General features: G+C 50.6%; 1 protein-coding gene across 4 annotated transcripts in view; it reads right to left on the reverse strand.

Moving 5' to 3' along the window:
- The window catches only part of POLE (DNA polymerase epsilon, catalytic subunit), a 56,308-nt gene that overhangs the window by 8,008 nt on the left and 32,241 nt on the right, over positions 1–16,059 (reverse strand). For 3 of the 4 annotated variants that reach the window (XM_004276622.3, XM_033440618.2, XM_033440619.2), the window contains 14 exons: positions 11,319–11,531; positions 10,890–11,099; positions 10,486–10,629; positions 8,965–9,105; positions 8,605–8,758; positions 8,422–8,528; positions 8,022–8,198; positions 7,692–7,915; positions 7,338–7,558; positions 6,882–7,086; positions 5,589–5,762; positions 4,519–4,644; positions 2,674–2,806; positions 1,009–1,192 (listed from right to left, as the gene is read on the reverse strand). In XM_004276622.3, the coding sequence (XP_004276670.1) occupies positions 1,009–1,192; positions 2,674–2,806; positions 4,519–4,644; positions 5,589–5,762; positions 6,882–7,086; positions 7,338–7,558; positions 7,692–7,915; positions 8,022–8,198; positions 8,422–8,528; positions 8,605–8,758; positions 8,965–9,105; positions 10,486–10,629; positions 10,890–11,099; positions 11,319–11,531 (2,413 nt within the window). Of the gene's footprint in view, positions 1–3; positions 1,193–2,673; positions 2,807–4,518; positions 4,645–5,588; positions 5,763–6,881; positions 7,087–7,337; positions 7,559–7,691; positions 7,916–8,021; positions 8,199–8,421; positions 8,529–8,604; positions 8,759–8,964; positions 9,106–10,485; positions 10,630–10,889; positions 11,100–11,318; positions 11,532–16,059 lie in introns of those variants that run through there. The other variant, XM_033440621.2, reaches the window with a different exon arrangement.

Here is a 16,059-nt window from a genome sequence, read left to right on the forward strand (position 1 = left end):
CAGAGAGAGGGCAGGCTCAGGCCACAGGCCCCGAGATTTGCCATTGCCGCCAACATCCCAGAATCCGGGGGCACCCTGTGGCTAGTCACACTGCCGGCCAGACTGGCTGAAATGTCATTAGTAGCGATGATTCTATTTGCTGCACTAAGATGAGCCAAAGTCAATCAGAAATGGGGACACGCAGGGCACTCGCTGACGCCCAAGCTCAGGCAACACGTGTGAACCTTCACACTGGACGGCAAGACAGAGGGCTCGCCTCGACCCCCAGGCACAGCACACTTCTCCAAAGTCTCCACCAGGCCCACACATTCCAGAAGAGAACTTAAGAAAGCAAAGGGCTCAAAGACAAGTCGACAAAATATAAATATAAAATATAAAATAACCACAATGGAACTACCTCTGTCGCTATGTACGTGGGTGCACCTATATCTACGTCTGTGCGTCTGCTGACAATTTATGATTTAATTTATGATGCTCTTCATCAACTGTTCTAATGATTAGCTCTGAATTATAACAGGTGTTTAATCTACACACTTCGTTTACACATCAAGCTAAATAATTTGATTTGTAACACTAAAACTTTTTCTTCGTTTTAAAAAATTTTGTTGGAGTATAGTTGATTTAAAATGTTGTGTTACTAACACTAAACCTTTAGACCCAGATGAAATATAGGCGTTTCTTACACCGTAAGTTGAGCCTCAAGGACCAGCCAGTGGGGCAGTCGATTCAGGAAGTGTCTAAACTTTTCTACTTGGGGTTTACCTTGATCACTATACGTGCACGCGCACAAACCTCGGGGGCAGGGCCACGAAGCCTTTGTGACGCCCCGGGAAGGGCAGCCTTCCTCACGGTGAGCTTCTGCGAGGGCCGAGGGTCTCCTCCCTGCCTCTCACAGTGCTGTGCAGCCAGGGCGCCCCTCAGGGGCCCCCGACTCTGGGCGTGCCCCCACCAGGGCCACGTTATTCCCAGTGTGTGGCTCAGGCGCTATGGAGAGTGTGGACGACTCACCTGAAACGATCATGAGGAAGTAGCTCTGGCAGGAGGCTGCCTGCGGCAGGAACTGCAGGATGTTCCAGCTGTTTTCCAGCAGGTCCTCGACATCCAGCTCCTGTGCACCTCCCTCCTCCTCTCCCTCCTCAGGTTCCTCCTCAGGCTCCTCCCCCTCCGCTCTGCCCTCTTCGGGGGAGTCTTGCTGGGACACAGAGACAACCCCAGTCACGTCTGCGCACAGCAGCACCGCCCAACGGGTGCCCTGTTCGCCCCCCAAGCCCAGGTGAGATTCCTGCGGGACGGCTTTAAGAATAAGGTCATTTATGGAACGTGCCTGGTGCACAGAAGCACTCAGTACACAGCTGACTGCTACTCTCGTTTGCTCTTTCAGAGGATTCACTTTAAAATTATTCAACTCCCACCTCCCAGGAAGGCAAGAATGTTCAACATCTGAACTCTGACGGCCGCCATCCTTCAGAGCAGCAGCCACCACTGCCTTCCCTTGATTCGTCTACATGGCCTGCACTTCCTTCTCTCCCATCGTGGTCTCAGTGGCCCTCCCAACCCCAGCACCAAGGGCAGCCTCTGTTTCCTATCTGCTCTCAGCAGCACGGCTCCTTCCTTCTGGGGTCGCTCTCCCTTTGATGCCTGAGGCCCCATCCCCCCAGTTCCCCTACCCACTGGCAGCTTCCTCCATGGGGACCTGCCCTGGGGGCACTCAGGCCTCTCAACCCACGCTCACCCCCAGGTGTTCTCATCAGCCCCAGCTGCCAGGCTCAGCAGCTGGGATGACCCCAAGTTCCCACCCCCAGCCCCTCCCCTGACGCCCCTGCCACCACCTGACCTCTGCATCTCCACCTTGTGCACATCAAGCAAACGTCAGGCTCGGCAAACACCACACGCCGCAGCCAAGCACAGCTCCCTTCTCCCCATACTCGCTCTCCTGCCCCGTCCATCGGGGTTCACACACCCAAGCACAGGCCCACCTACAACCTACTCGCCCAGACATCGCCCCTGTGCCCCCGGGCATCACCCCACATTCATTCTGCTGGCCCATCCACTCCACCTGCAATGCCCACCAGAGTCCTTCTCCCTGACTCCACCCTGCCCCACATATCCTCCCCTGGGCCGACACTAACCGGGCTCCACTCAGACCTTGACCTCCTGCGGTGCTGTCCACTCAGGATCCAAGTGGAAGTCAGGCCCTGACACTCCCCCACTCAGAATCTCCCCATCACTGAAAGCCAAGTGTCCATCACAGCCCTCAGGCCCAAGTGGCCTGGCCCCGGCCAGCTCTCTGCCCATACCTGTGACCACTGTCTCTGCTTGTCCTGTAACTCACGGCAGCCTAACACTGCAGTTCCGTCACCCCCTCAGAGGACTCCTCGACCTCCCCATCCAAATCGGCCCCTCCCCCGTGGCTCACTCTCTATCTCTACCCTGCTTTTTGTTTACTCCGAGCCCTCATCATTGCTGACACTGGCGTATACATCTACTTGTTTGCTTGTTCGTGATCTTTGCCCTCACAGACTCCGTGAAAGCAAGGACTACATGACCGGGGCCTAGAACCGTGTGCCTGGCACTCGGCCTGCGACCCTCAAGTGTGCACTGAAGGGACCAATGTGGACCCCTAAAGTTGCTTCAGATTCCAACCTCTGCTCTCTAAGACTGGTTACCTCTTACCTGTCCACAGTGAATACTAGATGGAACATTTCCTTTGATTCCACCATAGTTAGAGGGATCCATCCAGAGAAGAAATTCCCAGCATCGAGAGAAAGAAATTGTCAAAGAATGGAAGATCTCTTTAGAATGGATGCTAAAACAAGCAAAACAGAAATTGCTTAAATGAAATCAATAGTTTTCCCCTTTTTTCCCACTTTCCCCACTTCTTTTATTATCTGTTTAACCCTCTACTTATCTAAAGAGGGATATAAAGTAGACGCACATTTTATCATCCCTCAAAGTTTCTAGGGAACACGGGAAACATGATACTAGGGAGGCATCTGCGTCCAGCCAGGAGGGGCCAGCGCCGCAGGGATGAGAGGCGAGAGCGGCACAGAGCAAACCCCACACTCAGCAGAGCATGGATCACGCGCAAGTGTGAGAAAACCACACCAGGCCTGGGGTGCTTGCTTCCCGCCGCTCTCAGAACCTCGTAACTCAGAGGCACGTGCAGCTGTGCTCACAAAGTCTTGCTTCAACAGTGGGAATAATGAGCCCTAGACTAAACACTGCTCTGGCTCTGCCTATACATCTCAAAAAATGCCCCAAAGGATCAAACTGTTTCCAAGTAACATAACATAAAGCTCAAGAATATTTACAGGAATGCAAATTACCCAACGGACAAGCCAAGATTCTTAATGTCTGGCATCCCATCCTGTATCACCAGGTGTGCAAAGAAGCAGAGAAAACACAACACATAATAAGGAGAAGAATCTATCAACTGAAGACAAATCAGAGCTGACAGAGACGTAATAACGAGCAGAACAGGAATTAAAACCGTTATTAGGGGCTTCCCTGGTGGCGCAGTGGTTGAGAGTCTGCCTGCCGATGCAGGGGACACGGGTTCGTGCCCTGGTCCGGGAAGATCCCACATGCCACGGAGCGGCTGGGCCCGTGAGCCATGGCCGCTGAGCCTGCGCGTCCAGAGCCTGTGCTCCGCAATGGGAGAGGCCACAACAGTGAGAGGCCTGCGTACCGCAAAAAAAAAAAAAAAAAAACCCGAACAAACAAAAAAAATCCCTGTTATTAGGGGCTTCCCTGGTGGTGCAGTGGTTAAGAATCCGCCTGCCAATTTAGGGGACAAGGGTTCAAGCCCTGGTCCGGGAAGTTCCCACATGCCGTGGAGCAACGAAGCCCGTGCGCCACAACTACTAAGCCTGCGCTCCAGAACCCGCGGGCCACAACTACGGAAGCCCGCGTGCCTAGAGCCTGTGCTCCACAACAAGAAAAGCCAACGCAATGAGAAGCCCACGCACCGCAACAACGAGTAGCCCCCGCTCGCCGCAACTAGAGAAAGCACGCACGCAGCAAGGAAGACCCAACGCAGCCAAAAATAATAATAAATTAATTAAAACAAAAACAAAAAACCTGTTATTAGAACAGTATTGCATGTGTTAAACCAGAGGGAAGACTGACCATGTTAAGTAGACTCTAGAGATGTATAAAACCCAAACCAAGCTTCTAGAGATGAAAACTGTCAGTGTGAAATGAAAAATATACTAGATGGGATTAATGGCTGATTAAACACTGCAGAAGATCAGTGAATTTAAAGACATAACAACAGAAATTATCCAAAAAGAAACAAAGAGGAAAAAAAAGACTTTCAAAAAAGATCCATCTGCAATTCTATGCCCAGCAAAAATATCCTTCAAAAACAAAGGTGAAATAAAGGCTTCTTCAGATACCCAAAGGCAGAAAGCATTCGTTACCAACAGAGCCATGCTACGAGACACGTTAAGGCTGTCAGCAGCAGGTGAATGGATCAGATAAGACACAGATGAATGAAGGGTACAGGAATGCTGACACCTGTTGGTGATGTACTCCACGTAGGCAAGGGCGTCCTCCACCCGCCGCTTCTTGGTGCACAGGATGATGCGGTTGAAGTTGGCATACACGACTGATGACCCCAGGCGCTTGAACTCAGCAATGAGCCTGCAGACCAAGTTCAGAATCAACGGTCAAGACACCAGAGAAGACCAGAAGACACTGTGAGAAAAAAGCTGATCGTCCTGAAGCAGAAAACATACTTAGAACCCAGAAGCAACAAAGAACAAAGAGGTCTGCATTGCAAAACCCTACCGTAAACAAAACCAAAGACAAAGACTGAGGAAAAAGTGTGCAACTCACATCACAGAAAAATGGCTAATTTTTATCTAGAAAGAACTCATACAAATTAATGAGGGAAAAAAAACCCCAAATCTACAGAAAAATGGGCAAAGGATATGAAAAGGAAGTCCAATTTCATTCATAATAAGGACTGCATATTAAGGGTATACCAAGAGAGCATTTTATCCCATCTGGTTGGCAATAATACCCCGCATGGCGGCGTGGCCTGGAGTGGGGACATACATTCCCAATCATATCTAATAGCACAATGAACTGTACGACCTTTACAGGGAGCTCTCTGATAATACTGATCAAATTGGTGTTTACCCGTCTAGATTTATCTGATAATATCGATCAGATCTGCAACAGCGTCACTTCCTGAAGACTATTCTACAGACATGTTTACACGACCTCATCACGTACAAGGCCACTCCACGTTGGTCACTGTGACAGCAAAAGTTGTGGAAGCAGCCTAAATGTCCATTAGCGTGGTACATCCACACACAGCTCTCTAAGATCTACTGTTAACGAAGGCAAGCGAGGTGCAGAACAGTAAGCACAGTGTACAATGACTTATGAAAAAGCAACAAAGACTATGCATCGCACAGCGTGTCTCTGGAAGCTGCGATGGCAGCTAAGCTCTTCCTGGGACCCATCTGATCGCTATGGTTCAAGTGGGCTCTTGACTCCCAGAGGTGCTGACTGCCATCTTTCTGGCTTGGGGACTGAGGGATCAGCATAGCCCGGAGAAGGCCACGGGCAGCACTCACTGCAAGAAGAGCTTCTTCATCATGCTGTGCAGCGTGCGGTGCAGGGTGGGGTCGTGAAGCAGCGAGGACGGGGACCGGAGCCAGCGGTAGAAGTGCACCACCTGGTTGTCGGCGTAGATGTTGCGGTACTGCGTGATCTCCTTCACCCAGCCCACCACCATGCTCTTCAGGATCCTGCAGGAGGGGTTCAGAGGGCGCCCCCTCTGTTGCTGGCACCAGCTCTTCCCTGTTTTGCTGTCACCTTTGCCCCCTCCCTTCTCACTGTTCAGATCCATTCCTCGGCCCTCTGTGACTCATCTGCACCCCTCAACACCACCACACTCAACACAACCTTCCAAGTTTTCCCTACGGCTGGTGCCAGGACAGAGCTGAGAAGACGGGGGTGCCCCACAAGAAGGCACCTCACCTGCTGGGAGAACCAGGAGAAGACTGACCACAGAGACCTGCAGGGCCCTCCTCCCTTGGGCCAGTCATGGGCCTAACGATCTGCTTCACCACGACTGCCCTGGTTGTGTCGCCCCAGGTGGCTCGCAGCCATCCCCGCCCCGTGGCAGCTCTGCTGCCAGCACCTCTCGGGACACAGCGGCCGCTTCCCTGCCCAGCAGCCCTCGGCCCTGACCACACCGTGCCTTCGGGCCCTGAGCCTCTTCTCCACCAGCCCCCTGGCCTGCAGCCTGCTCCTTCCAGCTCTGCCCGCCTTCTGTGAGAATGCAACAGGAGTGGCGGTTGGAGAAAACCATTCTTGAATCCCAAGACTTGCTCCTGAGCACCAACCCTTCCCCTCAACTGCAGCACGACCACAAGCACGGGGCCTCAGTTTCCTCATCTTTACAACGGGCCACAGTCATATCACCTGGTGGGCTGTGGAGAGCACATGTGCTCCCTGCCCGTGTCACCGCTGCAATTCGCACCCCCTTCTGTGTGGCTTAACCCACTGTGCATGTCCTGCTGTGCATCCCACAGCAGATACTCGATACACACCCGCACCCCAAGTAAACTGGCGATTTCCTGCAGGCACGCCTCTGGCCACAGGAACTGTCAACCCATACCTGGAGGGCAGCAAAAGACCCATGAGCAGAGGAAGGAGCCTGGCCCTATGCTGGTTTCTGGCAAGGCGGAGGGAAACCCCACTGACACTGTCTTAGCTCTTAGTTTCCGAAACAAGGACAGAAGATAAAAGGATTTCTACTGCTCCTTCTAGAACCCAAACTGTTGTTCGGCCTTTGGAGAGGAGAGGGCACAAGAAGAAGAAAAGGTCAGGTGATGTTCTCAGGGTCGCAAGCCCCTGGGTACCTGAAGGTGCTGGAGCAGAGGGCCGTCTCGTCGTAGCTGGTGGGAGCGCTGGCAGCCTGATTGCCCGTGATCATGTCCTCCAGGGAGGCCTGCTGGATCACATCGAAGCTGATGCCCATGCTGTTGGCCCCCTCCATGTCATTGACGTGGTGAGATTGCAGGATGGTGTTGACAGCCAGGTTCTGAATGTCCAGCTCCACGCACACTGCACACAGACACCACCGCTTATGCACTGACCCCTCGCTGGGTGCGGAGCCTGACCCCAGCAAGCACTATCTCAGAAAAATCCCTGAGGCTGCTGTTGGGGGCGGCCAACTGCAGAGCACACACCCGCAGAGCCCTGCAGGCTCGGCTCCCAGGCTCTCGGCCCAACAGGGCTGAGCGTTCCCAGCAGCACAGAACGGCAACAAGCGGCAGAGGCAGCAGCCCAGGCCCCCAAGCGCCTCACCCACCCACCTGTGGAGTAACAGCCTGAACTGTTGACCTCCACAGGGGCTCGGTCATCAAACTCCACGACAAGGCGGTTGTCGTCAGCCTCCTTCCCGCCCAGGTCAGGCCGTGATGTGGAAGACAGCCAGAGTAGGTGGTTGTGGCGCTGGAGATGGCGGGCAAAGAAGAGGTCGGAGCCAAACGTAGAGATGTCCTCTGGCAGATTCCCAACGGGGATGTGGAAGTACCTGCAGGGGCACGGGGTCAGCCAGCCCCAGAGGGGACAACGACCAGGGAAGCGGGGAAGGCCGACTTGCCACCAGAGACCCGTGAGGCCAGCCACAACCAAGATGGGCAGAGACACCCCTCCACTCGGCTCACCTGCTCATCTCGAAGGCCTGTGACAGACAAGTGTCCAGGTTGAGGTAGTGCCGGATCATGCGCCGGGCTCCGTGGCGCTGCCAATCCAGGACCCCGTAGCTGACCTTATCAGCCACACGGACAGGCACTAGCGGGAACTCCTCCAAGACGGGCACTTCGCCAGCCAGCCTCTTCAGCTCCCAGTTGGACTGAACAGCGATGAGTGTGGGCCCACGGCGCTCCTCCTGGGCGCAGGGAAGGAGACAGCTAGGTGGACCCGGCCCGGGGGAGGGAGGGAAGGAGGGAAGGAGGGAGGGGGCTCCCGCAGTGTGGGACCCCGACGGCACGCACTTTGTAGGCCAGCAGGAAGCGCTGGATGGCTCTGCAGATGACCTTCAAGTCTGTTTCAGCCCGAACTTCAAAAGTGTGTTTGCTGGGGGGCAGGAGCTCAGGGCCCACTTTCTCCAGCAGAAGGCTGTGCTCGGCTGAGTACAGGGCACTGAGGCTGGGCATCTGGTTGCTTCGCACCTAGACAAACAAGGGCTGGGTCGGCGCCTCTCCCCACAGGGAAGGAAGTGGGCAGCCCGGAGTGGACATGGGTGGCCGGGCTACCTCTGCGGATCCACTTCTAATTGCTGGGCGAAGGCTTTTGGAAACAAGGCAGCAGTGGGGTCAGGGGTGCGAGAGTTCCGTGCCCAGGGATATGCTCCTCCCCCAGCGAGGCTCGCCCACAGCCTGGCCCAGAACTCACGGTATCCAACACAAACACAGACGCCTTGCGCTGTGCGGGCACGAAGATGCCGAAGAGAGCTTTGTGGCCCTGCGCGTGGTGATACAGGTAGATGTGGCGGATGCTCCCTGCAGGAGGACATGGCCTGTCACCCTGAGATAAGCAGGAGGTGGGTCAAGCAAGGGCGGCTGGCACATGCCATACCTGGTTCCAGGTAGCTGAACTGGGCCAGAGAGCGCATCTCCAGGTGCTCAAGAGCGAAGGTTTCTGCTTCCCAGCCTGAGTGATGCCTCACCAACTGTTTATTGACCACACACACACAGCCCAGCTGCACCAGGGCCCGAAACAATAACGGAACCTGGAAGGGGGGCAGACAGAGTGGTGTGAGAGCTGACGGGGGAGAGCACAGGCCCGTGGCCATCTTCGGCAGACATGCTGCTGAAATTCACTGTGTCCATGAAGTCCACAGCCAATGCTGCTAGCCTGTCCATGCCTCTGTGGGGTTTGTTTCCCTCTATTCCATCCGGATAGATCCTTGCACAGTTCAGCTGGGAAAACAGTTACCTGAGTCTCGTACACGCCCTCGATGTCCGGCGCCGCCAGCTCAGTGTTGATCTCGTTGATGTGCTCTTGGTACATGTCCTCTGGCACCGAGTACTCATAGAGATTGTAGACCACGTTGGAGCGAGGAAGGACCCGATTCACCTGGTGACACAATATGGCGATGATCTCACCCCACAACTGAGCTAAGTCGTAATGTGTGCTACAATGCACAGGCAAACACATGTGCGCACACTCTTACAGCCATGCATCGTTTAAACAGGCCTAGAACCTCTGGTGTCCACAACCATGGAGTAAACCCCTACAGCCCATCTCTCCCAATGAGTAAAATGAAAAGGTCTGGGCATAACTTCAAGAAGCTGCCCGAGGCTTCTAAAAAGCAGACAAGCTCCCAGACTGTGAGGGGCAGGTGTTCCCGCTTTATATTCCTCTTTTCTCTCCTGGGTTTAACCTTAAGGGTGCAGGAAGCAAAAACCGCGAGAGAAGCCATGTTTTCCTGGACAGAAGACTAGGAAAGGAGTGTGGGAATCCTGGCGAGGAGGGAGCGGGAGAGGGGTGCCCAAAGGGGAAAATATCCTACAAGGAAGGATGTCCTCCTACAAACTTACATCACATCACATCCAAGAAAGCTACAGAATTCCAGATCATCTGTCCTCTGCTGCCCAATACCCACCCTGTCCTCTCTCTAGATCCATATTTTGCTGAATATTCTGGTCAGAATCGAGTTTCACCTTCTCCAGAAGGCTCCTCTGTCTAGTTGCCAGTTACCAATACTCGAATCTCATCTCCTCAACTAGACATCAACCTGTTAATCGGTTCCTAGCACCCAACCAAGAAACGTGCTCATTTGCTCAGTGAACGAGCTCTGGGTGGAGCTGACTGGGAGCTCGGCCTCTGAAGACACCACAGCTGAGAGGAGGACGCCTGCTGTAGGACCCCACGTATGTGAAATGTCCACAAGAGGCTAATCTAGAGGTAGAATGTGGACCAGTGCTTACTGAGGGCTGGGAGAGGGGAGAGACTGCTAAGGGGCCCGGGGTTTCTTTGGGAGTGATGAAAACGTTCTAAGATTGACAGTGGAGATGGCTGCATAACTCTGTGAATACACTAAAAGCCAACGAATCGTACACTTTAGATGAGTGAACTGTATGGCATGTGAATTAGACCCCAATAAAGCCGTTAACATCAAAAGAGCCTATGGAGACAGAGCCTGCAGCCTCTGACTAATGTCCACCCAGTCCTTTCCCTGCTACATGGACGTCAGATGCAAGAGGACGGCGCAGCAAGGACAATGACACCCACAGCTTCCATCATTGAGCATTCACTTGGCGCTTCACAGCACCATTTCAATTAATTTTTACAGCATCCCAAGAAGGTTCTCAGGAGATGGAGGCTCCAGAACGCCTCGCTCAAGGTCACAAAGCTCACTAGGTCTTTGCGTGGCCTCCTCCATAGTGGAGACAACCTCAGAGGCTGAGCAGACAGCTGACCTCAGTGATCAGCAACGCCAGCTGCCCCCTGTACCTTCCGATAGGAAGGGCCCTCCTCCGCTTTGGCCACCCGCTGGTTCACGTAGAATACCCGGGGAATGTTCAGCTTGATGCAATACAGGTCACTGCTGATGACAGCCCACAGCCTGAACAAGCCAGCCTGGCCGGTCTCGCTGATCTGAAAGGAAACACAGGTCGCACAACAGTGCGTGTCTCACCGTGTCACAGAAGGCACTCAATACCTGTGGACAGGCCATCTCCCAGGTGGCCTCCAGCACCAGGCCCTGTCACAGAGGCACAAAGGTAAAGCCCTGCCCTTCCTGCTCCATTCCAGACCAGGTCCCCAGGATCGTGAGCCATCCAGATACCCCTTCGTTCCCATAAGCCATGCTCCCGCCCTCAGGGGTGTCCCGCCCTCCCACTGCTAGCTGTCCGCACTTGCACGATCTGCCACGGGAGGTCCAGAATGCTGCGAGCAGTTCTTCGCAAGAAGCCCCCCAGCCCTGTGGAGGGCCCCTCTCGGACGGTCCCAGGCCTCGGTGCACCTTCTGGCCCCGCCAGACGCCGCCTCTTCTTGTGAGCGAGGCGCTGTCGAGCCTGTAGCTGCCACTTCTTCTTGTGGAACTGGAGCCAGACCAGCCACTCTTCCTGGGATAGGGCAAGAGGAGGAGACGGGAAATACAGTTGAGCACGAGTGAAACAGAAACACCCTTCCACAGTCCCCAAGTGCTCTGTAAGAACTGGGTACATCTTGCCAATTTGCTCAGGGGTCAAGGCCCAGTTCAGGGCCCAGACCCTGCAGGGAGACGGCTCGTCACAGGTCAGGCCTGACCAGCGTCCCTGCTTCCTCCCCCTGAGGATTCTTGCCTGGGTGGATCCAAGCCCCGGAGGCTGCCCCAAGATCTCCTGCCAGGGCACCGTCAGCTCCAGGTCCTGCGCCTCCTCCTGGCTCTCCCAGTGGCTACGCCTCCTCTTGGTAGCAACGGGCACTGCCAAGTGCAGCGGCTTCACAAGGCCGAAGTCCTCCATGTCGGGGGCGCCAAGGCTCTGGGCACCTTCTGAAGCTTGTGCCACGCCCACCTGCAAAGATCCAAAGGAGCCTTAGAACAGCTCTCTCTAGAAATCACCGTAAGTGCACCTCTGAATAAGGTAAAATACTTGTATGCAAACGTATTCATTTACAGACTAATCTATTTTTAAACTTTTAAGAGTGAAAAGGTCAGACAGAAAATGTCACTCAGGCATCACCATTATGAAGTGAATGTTTACATTTTTCTGTGCTTGCTTCAGAACTCTCTCCTCTTCATAAGAAATAAAATACTGCAAAGAATAGGTAAAGGCCCCCTGTTTCTCCCTCCCAGTCCCCAAGCACAGTGCCTACCACTCCCCACACATTTTGAATTTTTACTCCGTACCTATAAACCCATATACCATTACTTTAAGCTGCAGTTTTATATGAACAGAGACACATGGTACACAACCTACTGCAACTTGTTTTACTCAATAACGTATTTTTGAAATTGATCCCTATTGATGCATGTGGACATTGTCCATTCATTCTAACTGTAGGATATTCCATTATGCAAATAAATCAGCTTACCTATCCATGACATTCTAAAATGAAGAATGGTTAATTTCTACTCTTTCAGAACTAGAAACTGGGTTCGTCAACAACCATCCTTCCACATGCTGCCTGAAGACCTTGTGTTCACACTCCCACCAGAAATACAGATAAGCTCCTATTTCCCCACATGTGCTAATAGTTGGTGTCACCATACTCATTTTTTGGTGTGATGTGGTATCTAAATACTTCATTTTTCATTTACCTAACTGACAGTGGGGTTGACCCTGGGGCAGTCAGTTTTCTAAAATGGCCCTGATGACCCCCACCTCCAGCTGTTCATGCCCCTGTATGACTCCCTCCTGAGTGTGGGCTGGACCCAGTGACCTGCCTCAAATGAACAGATTACAACGAAAGTGACAGGATGTCATTCTGAGATTAGATTATAAAACACAGTGACCTCTGAACTGCTGCCACTCTGGCTCTTATCCAGTGCTTGCTCTGAAGTCAGCTGCCAGGCTGTGACCTGCCCTCTGGATAGGTCCATGGAGCAAGGAAATGAGGACGGCTCCACTAGTGAATCCTGCCACCAGCTACCAGAGTGAAGCACCTCCTTCCCCAGTTGCTGGGGAAGCCTTCAGATGAGACCACAGTCCTGATGACACCTGACTGTAGTCTGTGGGAGACCTTGAGCCAGGGGACCTTGATAAGCTGTCCCCAGATTCCAGAACCACAGGCCACAGAAAGTGCAAGATAATAACACACCTGTGGGACTTCCCTGGTGGTGCAGTGGTTAAGAATCCACCTGCCAATGCAGGGGACACAGGTTCGATTCCTGGTCCAGGAAGATCACACATGCTGCAGGGCAACTAAGCCCGTGCGCCACAACTACTGAGCCTGAGCCCTAGAGCCCGCGAGCTGCAACTACTGAGCCCGCGCGCTGCAAACACTACTAAAACCCATGCATTCTGGGGCCTGCATGCCGCAACAAGAGAAGCCACCACAATGAGAAGCCTGCACACTGCCACGAAGGGTAGCCCTCGCTCGACACAACTAGAAAAAGCCCGTACGCAGCAACAAAGACCCGGCGCAGCCAAAACAAAAAACAAAAACACCTGTGTTACTTAAGCTGCTACGTTCTCGGATTACTTGCTACATAGCAACAGAAAAATATACACATGCTTATGGACCATTCCTAACTTTCGTACATTCCAAATATCTTCTTCGAATTATGACTTGTCTCTTTATGGTGACTTCTGTACTATAAAAGTGTGTGTGTTTTTTACTTTTTATTATAAAAATTACAAAAGTAATGAATATCCATGGTTCTTATAACTCAGATTCAATAAATACCAACGTTCTGCCATTCTTGTTTCAGACTACAGAAAATTTACATTTTAATTAATTGAATGTATCTGTCTTTCCCTTTGTGATCGTTTTTTATGCATGCCTTAAGAAGCTCTTTCTACCTCAGCATCATAAAGATAGCCTCCTGTGTTTTTTTCTAAACAGTTGTTTTCTTTTTCAATTTAGATCTGTATTTGGAATTTGTTTTCATACTCAGTGTGAGATAGCTACTTACTTCTTGAAATATGAAAAAACATTTCCCCCAGTATCATTTATTGAATAAGCACTCCGTTCTCCTTAATAATGTATAACGCTACCTCTGTGACAGACCAAGCTCCCATACGTATTTGGATCTGTTTCTAGGGTACCTATTAGCGCTACTGCTGTATGGTCTTGCCTTAATAAGACTTTCTTGTGTGTCTTGTTACATACTAAGACAAGCTTCCTCTTGTTAACCTTCAAAATTGTTTTTGTTTTTCTTATACTTGTTCTTCATATGAATTTTAGGATTAGACTTTCAAGTTACATGAAAAAACTTTTTGCAGGACTTCCCTGGTGGTCCAGTGGTTAAGAATCCGCCTTTCACTGCAGGAGGCGCAGGTTCAATACCTGGTTGGGGAATTAAGATCCTGCATGCCGGCCTTCCCTGGTGGCACAGTCGTTAAGGATCTGTCTGCCAATGCAGGGGACATGGGTTTGAGCCCTGGTCCGGGAAGATCCCACATGCCACGGAGCAACTAAGCCCATGTGCCACAACTACTGAGCCTGTGCTCTAGAGTCCAAGAGCCACAACTACTGAGCCCACACACCACAACTACTGAAGACCGCACGCCTAGAGCCCATGTTCTGCAACAAGAGAAGCCATTGCAATGAGAAGCCCACACACCGCAATGAAGAGTAGCCCTCGCTCACTGCAACTAAAGAAAGCCTGCACACAGCAACAAAGACCCAACGCAGCCAAAAATCAACAACAACAACAACAAAATCCTAATTGTTTCTAGTATAAGATAAAGCTACAGATTTTTATATATCAGCTTTGTATCTAATGATCTTGCTGAAATGTCTTATTAGTTAAAACAATTCCTGGGTTTCCTTACATTTTCTGTGTTAACAATTATATCATCTGCAAATGACGAGTTTTATGCCTTTCTATCCTTAAAATTTAACTTCTTTTCCTTGTTGAATTATGCTGGCCAGGACTTCCAAACAATTTTGAATAGAAGTGATGGTAACAGCCATCCATCTCCTGTTCCTCAACTTTAATGATTCGAATGTGCCATTAAATATGATGTGTGCTATTGAGTTTCGACAGAGACTTTATCAGAGAAACATCTCATCTTTTATGATTTTGCCTGCTCAAAGTTTTATCACGAACAGACATTAAAGTTTATCAAATGTTCTTTCTTGCCTCTATTGGAAATGATCCCATAAGTCTTCTCTTTTGATGATGATGATGAACAGATTTTTCCTAAAATTAACTGAATTAGCAGATCTCTGAAGTTAACACCTGCCATTCCTTGCATAAGTCCTGCTTGTACACAATGTTACTGTTTTTATACGGTGCAAAATTTAGTTTGTTACTATTTTGTACCTGTTGTTTGTTACTGCCAATGGCCTATAACACTCCTTCCTTTTCCTGGCCTGTCAGTTTGTTACCAAGGTAACAAGTGTTATCAAGATTACCAAATGAGCTAAGGAGCCTCTTTTTTTATTCTCTGGAATAATTTGTTTAAAAAGTTCGGTAAAATCCCTCTGAGAAACCATTTGGGTCCAGTGTTTGTTTCTTTCTAATTATGATTCTTTTTTTTTTTTTTGCGGTACGCGGGCCTCTCACTGTTGTGGCCTCTCCCGTTGCGGAGCACAGGCTCCGGACGTGCAGGCTCAGCGGCCATGGCTCACGGGCCCAGCCGCTCCGCGGCACGTGGGATCTTCCCGGACCGGGGCACGAACCCGTGTCCCCTGCATCGGTAGGCGGACTCTCAACCACTGCACCACCAGGGAAGCCCTATGATTCATTTTTTAATGGTTAAAGTTCTATTCAGTTTTTCTCTTTTTTTCTTAGGTTAATTTGAATAATTCTTCTAGGATACTATCCATTCCATCTAAGTTTTCCAATTGTTTAGGAAAGGTAACTACTTATTTATTTTCAGGCTTTATTATATCTGCAATGATAATGTTTTCATTAAAACAAAACCTGAAATACCTATCTTGACAAAGATTTGTCTATTTCATAAGTCTTTTCAAAGATCAAGGTTTTGGTTTTACTGTTTGTTCGTTCATTTCTGCTCTTGCCTTTATAACTTCTTTCTTTCTACTTTCTTGGTTTACTCTACTGTTTTCGAATTTTTCACAGCTATAAGCTTACTTAATTTTCTACTGGTTTTTCTTTTCTATTATATGCATTTAAATAGATTATGTGTTATTTGTAGTCCTCTTTAGCTGCATACTACAAATTTTGATAGTATTTTCATTCAGTAAGTACTTCTAATTTCCATTGTGACTTCTTCGATCCATGAGTTACTTATAAATGTGTTTCTTTTTAGTTTCCAAACAATATGGTCTGTATATAAATTATTTGGAATCTGTCGCAATGCACTTTGCAGCATACAGACAGTCTTATTTTAGGTGTTCTTGAAAAGAATGTGTATCCTTTAATTACTGGGTGCAAGGTTCTATTTGTTAACTAAATCTAGTTAGCTA

Source organism: Orcinus orca, chromosome 15, assembly GCF_937001465.1.
Source record: "Orcinus orca chromosome 15, mOrcOrc1.1, whole genome shotgun sequence".
Classification (NCBI taxonomy): domain Eukaryota; kingdom Metazoa; phylum Chordata; class Mammalia; order Artiodactyla; family Delphinidae; genus Orcinus; species Orcinus orca.